Here is a 12,861-nt window from a genome sequence, read left to right as displayed (position 1 = left end):
TCATCGAGTTGCAACATTAGGGGCCAGTTTGGATGTCAAATAAAAAAACCTTCACATTAAAAAAATATCATAAGTTTGTTAAACATTGCCATCTTTTTTTATCATTATGCTAGACTGTTTGGATGGAGTTCACACACTAAAAACAAAGTCACATTTTACCCTTCCAAAATTCTCTTGCCAATCCAAAAGATTTTCATGTATCTCTCACAGCAGTAAACAATTTGCGTCCATACAATAAGCAAACTTGCAACCCGAGCTTCTCCTTATTCATGAAGAGAAGGGGTTTCCCATGGGTGTAGTATGAGAGAAAAGGCTCGCCTTTTTTAGAGAGAGAAAGGGCCTCGGCCTTACAAAAACGCCATCTAGGGCCGCCATGGATGGGGCTTGAGCTTCTTTGGTTTTTTACAACCCGAGCTTCTCCTTATTCATGAAGAGAAAAGACTTGCCTTTTGTAAGGGCCTTGGCTTTATAAAGACGCCACCTAGGGCTGCCATGGATGGGGCTTGAGCTTCTTTGGTTTTTTTTACAGCCCAAGCCCATGGGTGCGGTATGAGAGAAAAGGCTCACCTTTTGTAGAGAGAGAAAGGGCCTTGGCCTTACAAAGACGCCGCCTAGGGCTGCCATAGATGGGGCTTGAGCTTCTCTGACTTTTTGCAACCCGAGCTTCTCCTTATTCATGAAGAGAAGGAGCTTCCCATGGGTGTGGTATGAGAGAAAAGACTCGCCTTTTGTAGAGAGAGAAAGGATCTTGGCTTTACAAAGACACCGCTAAGGCTGCCATGGATGGGGCTTGAGCTTCTCTGGTTTTTTTAAAGAGAAAAAATAAAATGCTAGGTTTATTCAGTGAGAGAGTAGATTTGGGGTTTCTAAGGTTTCACGGAGTTTTTGGGTCATGAGTTGAGGTTTGCACGAGGGTGAGACAGCTGCACTTACTTTTTTTGATAAGTATTAACCTTTGTATTACTGAAATGGAATTACGAGAGATTCAAAAACGAGAGGACCCTGAGACCAAGAGCTGCACTTTCATCAAAAAAAATTCTAACAAAATTCAAGTCTGAATTGAATTTTTTTTTACGGTAACTTTTACCTTGACACTGCAGTATTTTTTATTTCAATCTAAAAATCTAACAAAATCTTGAGGTTGTCTAAACGGTTCAAATATGTTTCACAAGATTTTTGAATTGCAATCTAAAAATATTGCAATTTTGGGTACATCCAAACTGGAAAGATATTTTTTTTGCTTTCAATCCCAAAGAAGTTGAGTCCCTCATTAAATCTTTCTTGCCTTCCTTGGGATTCCTAAATGAACTTGAGAGTATCTTTGATCTCATCAACTATCTCGTGTATTACCCACCCCTATTCCACATTGCACAATAAGATTTAGAATATGGGCACAACACCGCACATGGGACATCTTACCACCAAATACAAGTACGGTCTTTCAAGATAATTGAATAAATAGATATGATGCATTGTCTAAAGTTACACTAAACAACGTTTTTTCAGTATTTCATTGCATTAATAAATCCGTAACAACAATAGCAATAGCATCTCTAGTAGGAGGAGATGACACAAAAACAAAACTAAAGACTATTCTTTGCAAAAGTCATGCATTATCAATATAATGGCCAGTCAAGTATAGATGGCCTTGGTTACGACATCAGTGTTTCAAAAAGTGGATCGTCCAGCGCCTGAGTGGCCGCCTAGGAGATCCAAAAGGCCTGGGCGATGGCCTGGGCGCATCGCCCAGGCCTATGCGGGTATCTTCAGGCGCCCGGGAACCCACCTAGGTGGCCACCAACCAGGGCCTGCGCTCTGCCCAAGGGCGGAAATGCCGCTCATTAAGGCCATTTTTGGGTTTTTTTTTTTAATCCTAAAGGTGCAAAATTGTGGGTTTTAGGTTTCAAGTGAACCTAAAACCCATTAGAGGCTATTTTTTAGAGAGAAAGACCCAAAAAAAAAAAAAATTACTGGGCCGCGCAGGTTCTGGGCACCTGCCTAGGCACTGGGCGGCCTAGACCCCCCCCGGACCGCTTAGGTGCCGCCTAGCGCTTTTTGAAACACTGTACGACATTATTACCATATGTTTGTGGTGAGGCCAATGCGACTAGGGACCTTCTCTAAAACCTCATGCAATTTCTTATTCTTTTTGTATATTTCCAAGATATCAGACTTTATAGTATTACGACTAACCGTTTTAAATAATGGTTGTAGATTTCTTACAAAAGTCCTACAAGCAATATGCTTCACAATTGAAAACGGATACTCAAGTAAGACATCATTTTCGCTAGATTACTTCTACTTCGCTCTTAATCAAATTTATAATTGCTCAAACCCCCTTCACCTCTTTTAAAAGAAGGTGTGCTAACAATTGCTAACAATCACACTCTCTTTCCTCTACCATCCCCCCATTTCCTCTCTCTTTCGTTTCAAGATTCACATTCTCTTTCTCTCTAATCCCCCCATCATGCCTATCCTAATATACAATCATATATTTTCTCCCCTATTCCCCTCAACCTAAACTTTGTCCCAGTTTCTCTTTCTTCTAGCCTTTATAAGCTTCCCCCACCCTCTCTATCTCTATACTTCCTCCACTCATACTCTCATAACTTCTATCCCATACCTGCCCCGACAAAAAAAAAAAAAAGATATATATATATATATAGAGAGAGAGAGAGTACAAGATTTACCAATAGAAATCTTCAATCCCATCATCTTTACAACTTCCCCTTTGGTCCACCCACCAAAGAGCAGCAAGCCTTTGGAGCTAACCTTTTGAAGATGCAGTACCCATCGAAGACAAAACTGCCCAAGCCTTAATTTCTTGAAGACCCTCTCGCCTCTCCACTGAAGACCCTCTGCTTAGCAGCAACTATTCCTTGGCTGCCAATTCCTTCACGGAAGCTTTCTCTCCTCAGGGAAGGCCACTACAGTCTTTTCCATAATCAGCCAACCTCTAGTAGTAGCAGTGCCTATAGAATATAGTCCTGCCCAAGTTTTTATCTTCTGAAGTTGGGGTTGTAATAGAAAGCCCTCGCCGGAGGGTCACTTATACCTCTGCTGACCCACTGTTGGCGGCCATACAAGGCTTGACCCCTCAGCGGAGCTAGCTACTTCCAAACTTACCTCGTCTCTTGAGGTACCAGCATGCAACCAGCCCACAGTGCTACTCTGGCCGCTAACAAAGTCAGCCTGCCTACTGAAGTACCAGTGCTCGTAGCAGAAAGTGCAACAGATCCACAGTGGTTATCTGCTTTCTCATCGACCAAAACCCCGCTGAGGATATCCGACAGTCTACCAACAGTGTTTTATCGTTTTATTGCTTTTTGTTCTATTTAAATTGTCCTCATTTTCTCCCTCGATTATTTTTTCTTTTCTTCTACTTCTTCCCTCTAGTATGCTCTCTGAGCACCTAACTTGTAGGTCGCGGTCTTCTTTTGCTCTACTTATGTAATTTTCCAATATTCAACACAAATTTAACCTTTCTTCAAAAAACAATTGCTTACCTGCATCTAGGCACACTCTCTCAAGACATGTTTTTTTATGTTCTTTCATATGGCTAGTCCCATGTTTACTAGCCTCAACTAACTCCTTAAAACAATGTTTACAATCAGCTTTTAGAATATCACCTTCCCAAACTGAAGAAGTTGTTTTACGTTTAGGGTCAGAGGTACTATGGGGTGACAATGGCATCTCTATTGTTTCAATGTCTTGATTTTCACCTTGAACATACATGATTTGCTGAAAAAAAAAAAAGAAGCAAATTGTTCAAAAACAGCCAAAATACTATAGTGCCTATGACCTGTGTCAAAACAAAAAAACACCATAGTTCGAAATACACATCCGTTATAAAAAATGTTGATCCAATTAAGAACATAATAATTTCAAAAAAGAATATAGCACAACAGTAGTATCAAAGGAGAGAGAAAACATCAATTGAGAAAATTTGCTCATTATAATTAGGATAATCAGGGCAGTTCACAGTATGTATATGACAACTAATTGTATAATGTGTATTAACGACTGAACCAAAATTATCCAAGAAAAACATTGTTGTACTTAAAAAGAGAGTGGTACTGCAGTAGAGTGATTCAATTGATTTACCCATTCCTAGTGAATACACAGCATGAGAAGGCTAAACACATTCAAATAACAGTTAAAGAAGATAACAGAAGAACTAAAAAAATCCAAATAAATAAAAAATAAATAGACTTTCCTACCTGGTTTAATCCAAATAGCTGCACGATTAACCCAAATATCCAATTACCCAAAACCTCAGGAAAAAGTTCATGCAACTGTAAAAAGAGAGTCCCGCCATTAATTCATCTCAGAAACCCCAAATTAGACGAATTTGAGATATATATATATATATATATATATAGAGAGAGAGAGAGAGAGAGAGAGGTTTGCCAAAATCAGAGATAACTGAGAAAGAGAGGGAGGTTTAGCAAAAGCCCTAAAACAGAGAGAGAGATTTGAATAAAACACGGAGAAAAAGAGATTTGACAAATTTGAGAGAGAGAGAGATTTCACTTTGACGAAATAACAGCTAGAGAGAGATTTGGGAAAAGAGAGAGCCATAGACACATTTGTGAAAAAAACAGAGAGGGAGGTCTGAGAAAAATGGGAAGACAAAGAGATTCCATAAAACAGAAAGAGAGAGAGAGAGAGAGAGAGAGAGAGAGAGAGATTTAACGATGAGAAAGAGAGGCATTTTAAAAACCTTACCTTTTGAGCAAGCAAATAGCCTCCGAAACGGTAGGAGACACCGAGAGAGAGCCTGATTTCGTTAGCAGCCAGAAGCCTGATATGAGGGTGAGGGTGAGGGTGAAGCCGAGTGGGAGAGTGGCTAGTCGCAGAAAGCTCAGCGAGAATAACAAAATTTGCGAAGTGGTCACAATTGAAATTGGGTTGCTGCATTTATTCCCCCGAACAAGCTCAAACTTTTAGAATAAATTTCTCGAACGTTATAATACACCTAAGCTATAAAATTTTACAACGATAGTTAAAGTCAAATGGTACGGTTGTATTCGATCGATTTGAAGTTTTCAAATTTTCAATTTTACCATTTTCACCGTAATCCATTATGAATCCTAAACTCAATTTAAATAACTTAATAACTAACTTATTAATATTGTCTTAATAAGTTTAATTAAAATATAAAACTACTATATTAATTAACTAATTAATACTTATTTAAAATAGAATATAAAAATTATTTATGAAATTATATAATATATATGAGTTGGGTCTAATAGGGCTCATACCCATTTTAGGTCCACTATATTGGACCCAAACCTAATCCGTAGGGTTCAGGTTTTGGACCCATATCCAAACCCAGGTCGAGCCTACCCTATGGGTACCTTGTCAAGTCCGGGTCTATTGCCAAGCCCGAATAATATACAATTCACCACCCTTCAAATTGCAAAGGTTAATGATATAATGATTTCTGAATAGTAGATTAGAAAAATGACTTGTGAAAGGTAGATTTGCTAACTCTGTGGTTTATTTTTTAAAACAAGTTACTTTTTGTAATGTATGGTCAGTAAATAAAGTTCTTTTTGTAAATATCATTAAAAGACAAATGATACTTTTATCGTCTCTATAAAAAGTAAAGTTTAAATTTTTAATAAAGAACAAAAGTAATAAATTTTATACTTTTATAAAAATTTTAAATATTTTCTTACTTAATTATTAAGTTACCTATTAAAATAATTTTTAAACAAAAATAATAATTTTTTTTATTAAATCCAACATCACAACTCATTCTCATATTAACTTTTGTTAACTTTAAACAATTCTTATATATAATCCACCGTTCACAATTCACTCTAACATTAAATTTTATAATTTGAAAGTACGTGAATTATAGATTATCCATATATATATGAAAACCTTTTCCAAAACCTATAAGCGAAATGAATAGCGTTTTCACCCTGCAATGGCTTTCGTAAATTCGTTGCGACTTAGCATGAAAAATCGACCACACCAGGCATAATATACGTGTGCGGTGGATTTTTTCCCACCATCCAAAAAATTTATATGACGACCAACCTATAGGTGAAAACACTTCATTTTTTGCTCATAGACCTTGCTTAAGGCTTTCCATATCTCTAATGTTCTCTTAAAGGAAAAAGCTTATAGATAATGTTGCGACTTTATTTGTAGAAATAAAGTAGTAATCTATACCATCTATTTAGAATGGTGTAAATTGAATAATATCTTAAAAGACATGCCACACATTGACATTGTCTTAAATACGTTTCTAATCTGGATTGTTTAAATAAAATGGGTAATGTGTATCACATTCTTATTTCGGCAAATAAAGTTACAAACATATACAAACCGTACCTTTTTTAATAACTTAATACATCATGGCCCAGAAACCTTATTTCAATTTTGTTTTTCCTTATTTTATTATTGTTTTTAGTTTTAAGATATAGGATCAAGGGGTGCACAGTCCACCCAAACTATCTATTTTTCTTTCCAACCTTTTTTAAAACACGGGAAAGAATACTACATGAACGACATCGTTGTTGCATTAATGATAAGAAGGCTATATTATGTGTCCATATCCTCCAGGTCATCAAATTCCATATATTAAAGTTCTCGCATTGGAAAGTAAACGTCACGATACCCGTGAATAAAAGTATAATAGCACACAATGTTGTTAAGAGCAGCGAGAGACGCAATATTGCTTTTTGTGTGTCAAATATCCAAGCAACTTCGGGCCAGAGAATGAAAAAAACGAAGAGCCTATCAAAATTGATCATATTTAAGAAAAAAAAGTTTATATAAAGTTGCAACTTTAAAATGTAGAATTAAGATGCATCTAAAAAATCCATCATAAATGATTGTTTTGATACTTGAAAATCCTCTAATTGATCATCTTGACATCAAGATATATAAATATGAAAAAGAAAATAGATTTCAAGTCTCAAAATAGTGTACTTTATAATATATTATCTGGACCGTCTATTTTCAAGATTTTCTTGTACTCATAGATATACTTGATTTAAACTATTTTTAGAACTTAAAATTTTATAAATAGAGATAGAAAATAGATTCCTGAGCCATCTTCAGATTATTATTTTTTTTTACACCAAAATTACATTTATGATGAAATTCAAAGGTGCACCGTAATTTAATTGTTTAAGGCTGCAACCTTAGGCGAACTACACCCCATTTAAAATAATAACACATGCAATCCAACCTTAAAATATAGTAAGATGTTATAAGATACAAGCTTTCAACTTCACAGTAGCATCGAATCAAACCAACTATTAAAAAAGGCGTAGAGTTCTAAGAGACTGGGCTTGCGGACATCTAAATTGGAGTAATAAATTTTAGGAATCCTCTCTATATTCTGATTCCCCATCTCAAAAGCCAAAATGAGAGATCGAAAGCAAACGCCTAACAAAACTGAACAAGGGAGTGGCTACATTCTATCCTCCCTCTTCCGTGGAGCGCAAGTAATAATCTCATCAACTCTGAGGATCATCTCAGCAGCCTCGGTTGCCGATAACAATATTGCTTGCTTCACTTTGAAAGACTCCGAAATTCCAAGTATTTCCATATCTCCCACCTATATGCGACATAAAACCCAATGAATAAATGGAGTTCCTCAAAGAGAAGCATGCATGAAATAAAGTGCCAAATGGGGTGGGCTTAGAGAGAGAGATGCATGTCACATAAAATTCTACAGCATTTTCACAATCAAAAGCATAAAGGATACAAAAACAAATGTAGTAACTAGAGAGAGCGATGCATGCCACAAACTTCTACAGCATTTTCATAATCAAAATCATAAAGGATACAAAAAAATTAAAACCAAATGTGGTAAGAGAGAGAACGCACAGCTCCGGAGATAACATCAATTCCAGCCTTGGTTTCATCCTTGTGGTGCTCAGCACGAAGCTGAGCAACCAGTTCAGCACTATCCAATCCGGCATTGTCAGCAATGATTGTGGGAATGGCCTGCAGTGCGCGTGAAAATGCCTCAATTGCAAGAGACTTCTTCCCAGGGGTCCTCCTCGCAAGATCATCCACTTCCTTGGCCATCACCATCTCAGGCCACCCACCACCAAGTAACACCCTGCTGTCTGTCACTGTTTGTGATAATACGCACAGAGCATCATGCAAAGACCTCTCTGCTTCATCCAGAACATGTGAACTGCAAAAGCAAAACAATGCCAAAAGCAAACTTTTAAGCTAAGGGCCCTTTCGATCCCTGAAAAAAGATTGACCAGGAAATGGTTTTCCAGGTAGATTGCTCATTAAGGCGGTTTGAATCCAAAATGTGGGGCGAAATTTTTTTTCTGCCAAAAACTGTTTTCTCGATTTTGAGCCCAAAATTTAGAAATTGTTTTCATCCCAAAAGCTAAAAAGTTAATTTCCCTATCAGATTTCCTTACTGAACCGAACTGAAACAAGCATATACCTTGTTGTTTCCCTCCCTCGTCTTCTCTCTCCATGTCAACCCAACTCCCCTCTCTCCCCCTTCCTCCTTCCCCCACCCCACAACCAACACCCAACCAAGAAAAAAAAAAAACCAACTGTCCCTTCCCTACCCATAGCTCTCTCTTTCTTCTCATTCTCAAAAGGGTGTTGTTTCCACAAGGTTGCAACCTTAAACAATCCAATTAAGGCGCACCTTCAAATTTGATCATAACATATAATTTAATGTAAAATATTCTTAGGATTATCTCAAAATCTATTTTCATATCTAATTATAAAATTTTAAACTCCAAAAATGGTTAAAATCAAGTAGATCTATAAACATATGAAAATTTAAAAAATGGATGGTCTAGATGATGTGCTGTAAGACGCACTATTTCTGGGACTCAAAATCCTTTTTTCTTTCATAATCGTACATTTCGATGTCGAGATGCTCAATTAGAGGGTTTTTCAACATTCAAATAATATTTTCCAATGGACTTTTGAGGTGCATCCGTAGTTCTACATTTTAAGGTTGCAACCTTATATAAACTTTTTCCTTCTCAAAAGGACCCGGTTTCTATGCAGCCATGCCCGTATATGTAGAAATGTGGGCCTATTAATAAATCTATTTTTGAGATGGATTTTTGGATTTGAAAATGTAATTCTAACATGGAGATCATGAATATAAAAAAATAAGTACACTTCAAAAACTAGAAATAATAATTCTAGTAACAAAACATTTGGACCGTTAGTTTCCATTGTTTTTAAATGGAACACCTACTTGCATCCATCTTTAAGATGGATGCTTTACTCTTTTTGGACAGCATATGTAGTCATGCGGTCCAGCCTGCGTGAAACAATTTTCCTTCTCAAAAATCCTTATATCCTTAGTTCTCGCCTCTCTCTCTCTCTCCCCTGCATAGAAATGTCTTTCTACTTCCATCTTGCTCTAGCAATTTTCTTCTTCAATATCTCTACCATGTTTTCCAATCTAGGTGTCCCTTGCATTTAACACTTTTCTAGGTAGAGATGCATTTTCCAGGCTGCATTCTCTCTCTATGTCTACCAAGTTTCCCTCTCTAGAGATTCCTCGCACCCCACCCATTCTCCAGGTAAAATGTATCTTCAAGGTTGCATCCAGATGCTATCCAAAAAGAAGGAACATATTTTGGGGAAAATGTTTTCCACAATAAATATATTTCACAAGAAACAGTTTTTTTCCAGCCAATATTTTCCGGGGATCAATACAGGCCCCAAAGGAAGAAATGGACCCTACTTGGGGAATTTGTCATTGATAGAGGAATTTCTTTCTTAGATCATTGACATCATGACATGTCACATTGGCATCTCTTTGATGCTATTCTCTTCTTCATTGTACTCGTGCTTTATATTAATAACAATTTGTAAGCAATTCTTACAGAAAAAAGGAAGAAAGGGATCATATCCTATCACTGTTTAAACAAGAGATAATTCAGTTCACCATCATAGCTCCAGGCTAAACAAAGTCAAAAGAAAATCGGTTTAACAAAACTTCCATCATATATCTAGTTCCAATAAAATAGAAGGCCGAGGGGACTAACATTTAGCAATGAACAGCAACAGAATTTGCCATAGGCAAACACAAAGACATGCACACACATTATATTGATAGAATGGCAGTAATCAGCCTGACTACCACACCTCCATGCATTCACACAGTTTCTAAAATTAAAGACAAATCATCAATTTCCTCCAGTAATCTACCTAGTCCTTTATCGTTTTTTAAGCATTACCTCTACCTATGTTCATGTACGTCCCTCTCTAAAGCATATCCCAATCAACCCTGCTACAAAATCAAAGCAATCATGAAAAAAGAAAACATATGAAGGAACCAGCAAAAAGCGAACGAATGCACCCAAAAATCAAGTGTTTCACCTCCAAATCACAATAAACATCAACCACCACCACTAATGAATTCTTTCCATCAAAACATGCTCCAAGAAGATTGAAAAATCTCAAAGGAACTTTTCACTTGAACTTTGGAAGGGAGATATTATTCGTCTTACACCATACTATATTAGGAAACAGCAGGCCTAGGAAACTTTCGAACAAACCATGACGAGATGGAGAACTCCAAGAGCTTAAATATATGGCCCAGCACCAAATCACTGTTGAAAATAAAACTATTATCAATTCCTCTGATTCTATAACATATTGAATGAAATCGCGTTATCAATTCCTCTGATGCTATTGCGGCTGAAGTATTCAGTCGGTCCATTTCTCGTGGCTATCAGGTAGGCCTCCTCTCAGGATTCAAAACCAGTAGGCAAGGCCCTATAGTTTCTCACTTACAATACGCGGACGATACCCTTGGTTTTCCTGGACACCACCCATATTGAAGTTAGAACCCTCAAAAGATTCCTCAGCTGCTTCCAATCAGCAACCGGGTTCAAGGTTAATATGGAAAAATCCAGTATGCAGGGTGTAGCCTTGTCATCTGCCCTATAGTTTCTCACTTACAATACGCGGACGATACCTTGGTTTTCCTAGACGTCACCCGTATTGAAGTTAGAACCCTCAAAAGATTCCTCAGCTGCTTCCAGTCAGCAACCAGGTTCAAGGTTAATATGGAAAAATCCAGTATGCATGGTGTAGCCTTGTCATCTGCTGAAATTAGAGCACTCATTCCAGATTGGGACTACAAAGTCCAAGATTTCCCTACTACCTATCTTGGCCTACCTTTGGGTTTGGGGAAGCCTAGTAAGCGGCAATGATCCCATGTCCTAGATAAGGTAGATCGATGCCTGGCAGAATGGAAGGGTAGATTCCTTTCTTTGGCAAGAAGAACTACCCTGATAAATGCTACCCTAGCAAACTCCCCGATCTACCTCATGTCGCTCTTCCATATGCCTGCTCAGGTGGCAAACCGGTTTAATCAACTCATGAGGCGGATAAGAGAAAATATCACCTTGTTGCTTGGGACAAGGTCCGTCAAACCAAAAATCAGGGTGGCTTAGGAATCAAAGTTCTTCAAAAACAGAAACTTGCATTGCTAGGGAAATGGTGGTGGCACCTAGCCACTCAGCCAAACGCTCTTTGGGCACAGGTTCTAAGGGCATAAGTATAAAGTCCCTATGGATACCTGGCTGACAGAAAGAACTCAAGTCTATAATGCTTCAGGAGCTTGGAAGTCCTTCTTAACTGTCCTAGCTACTTTCAAGAGGTACATTAGATTCCATCCAAGAGAAGGTTCGAGAGTGAAATTTTCGCAAGACCTATGGTTAGGACCTTCCCCCCCTGCGAGAGGCTTTTCCAACTCTATTCTCTCTTGCCTGAGACCAAGATTCCTCCATTGCTCAGGAATTAAGCCTCTCTGGAGGTCGTAGAGTTTGGAATCCTTCTTTTCGAAGGAACCTAACCGAAGAGGAAACCACCGACTTCCAGCAGCTCTTGAATACCCTTCATTCCCTCTTTATCCTATCCCAAGAAAGAGATGATATAGTTTGGACACTAGTCCACCTCGGGTAAGTTCTCTGTAGCTTCTTTCTGTAAAAGCCGTACCCTCTTGCCCACTACCCATGATTCTTATTCCAGAGTTTGGTCCACTATTGCTCCACCAAAAGTGCAGACCTTCAATTGGCTCGCTTTTTCTCAAAAGGTCCTCATAGTTGAGCACCTACAAAAGAGAGGGGTCCCCATCCCTAATAGGTGTGCTGTGTGAATGTGAGGAGGAAAAAAACCCTCACTTATTCCTACTCTATGACTTCTCCTTTGACCTGTGGGGCAGTGTGTTGCAATTATTTGGCATAAAGTGGGTTACCTTGGTCTCAAGGATACCCCCCAATCTAAAGGACTCTCATCAAACAGAGGCCTTAGCCCTCCTTTTAGCATTCAGAAATCTCAATCCCTCTTGGGGCTCACATCTTATAGTGGAAGGAGACTCAAAAAATGTCATCTCTTGGGCTAGTAAAACAAGCGATCCACCATGGCACCTGACTCCAGTTTTTGACGAGGTTCATCACATTTGCAAGGCTATGGAAGTCTCATGGCAGCATACGTGGAGGATGTCCAACGATACCGCAAACCATCTAGCGAAAGAGGGAGCTAGAAGTCAGAGACAGGTCACTCAAGCCGGGTCCACATTCTTTTTGCGCTGGACCAGTGGAACTCAACCTGAACTTGAACTTCTTGTACTTAATATTTTCTTTTACCATTCTTGGTTTTTTTGTAAACTGTGTACGGGCACTCTTATAAGCCTTTTTTTGCAACTTCTTGTAAACTTTGTAAGGGGGCAATCGTATAAGCCCATTTTTTGGTACAGGGTCTGCTGACCTATTTTTTAACGAGAGTCCCGTCTAGAGGGTACTCTCGGATTTAACCCAAAACTGTACTCTATCTTCCTATAGAAATACAAAAGTCAACATTTATCCAAAAAAAAAGTTA

The 12,861-nt window shown here is 38.2% G+C and overlaps 2 protein-coding genes across 5 annotated transcripts in view; both read right to left on the bottom strand.

Annotated features, from left to right (window-relative positions):
* Positions 1 to 4,892, bottom strand: part of LOC18437389 (jagunal-like protein) — a 32,235-nt gene extending 27,343 nt beyond the window's left edge. For all 3 annotated transcript variants that reach the window (XR_016047805.1, XM_011626252.3, XM_088856024.1), the window contains exons 1-2: positions 4,729 to 4,892; positions 4,221 to 4,295 (exon numbers count right to left, since the gene is read on the bottom strand). The gene's annotated coding sequence lies outside the window, so the exon portion shown is untranslated. The remainder of the gene's footprint in view (positions 1 to 4,220; positions 4,296 to 4,728) is intronic.
* Positions 4,893 to 7,185: 2,293 nt separating this feature from the next.
* The window catches only part of LOC18437388 (TCP-1/cpn60 chaperonin family protein), a 29,721-nt gene continuing 24,045 nt past the window's right edge, over positions 7,186 to 12,861 (bottom strand). For both annotated transcript variants that reach the window (XM_020669167.2, XM_006847600.4), the window contains exons 11-12: positions 7,858 to 8,173; positions 7,186 to 7,585 (exon numbers count right to left, since the gene is read on the bottom strand). In XM_020669167.2, the coding sequence (XP_020524826.1) occupies positions 7,439 to 7,585; positions 7,858 to 8,173 (463 nt within the window). In that variant the 3' untranslated portion in view covers positions 7,186 to 7,438. The remainder of the gene's footprint in view (positions 7,586 to 7,857; positions 8,174 to 12,861) is intronic.

This window comes from Amborella trichopoda, chromosome 13 (assembly GCF_054954075.1).
Source record: "Amborella trichopoda isolate Santa Cruz 75 chromosome 13, AtrichopodaSantaCruz75HAP2 v2.0, whole genome shotgun sequence".
Lineage (NCBI taxonomy): Eukaryota > Viridiplantae > Streptophyta > Magnoliopsida > Amborellales > Amborellaceae > Amborella > Amborella trichopoda.
This window is presented reverse-complemented; position numbering and strand designations above follow the sequence as displayed.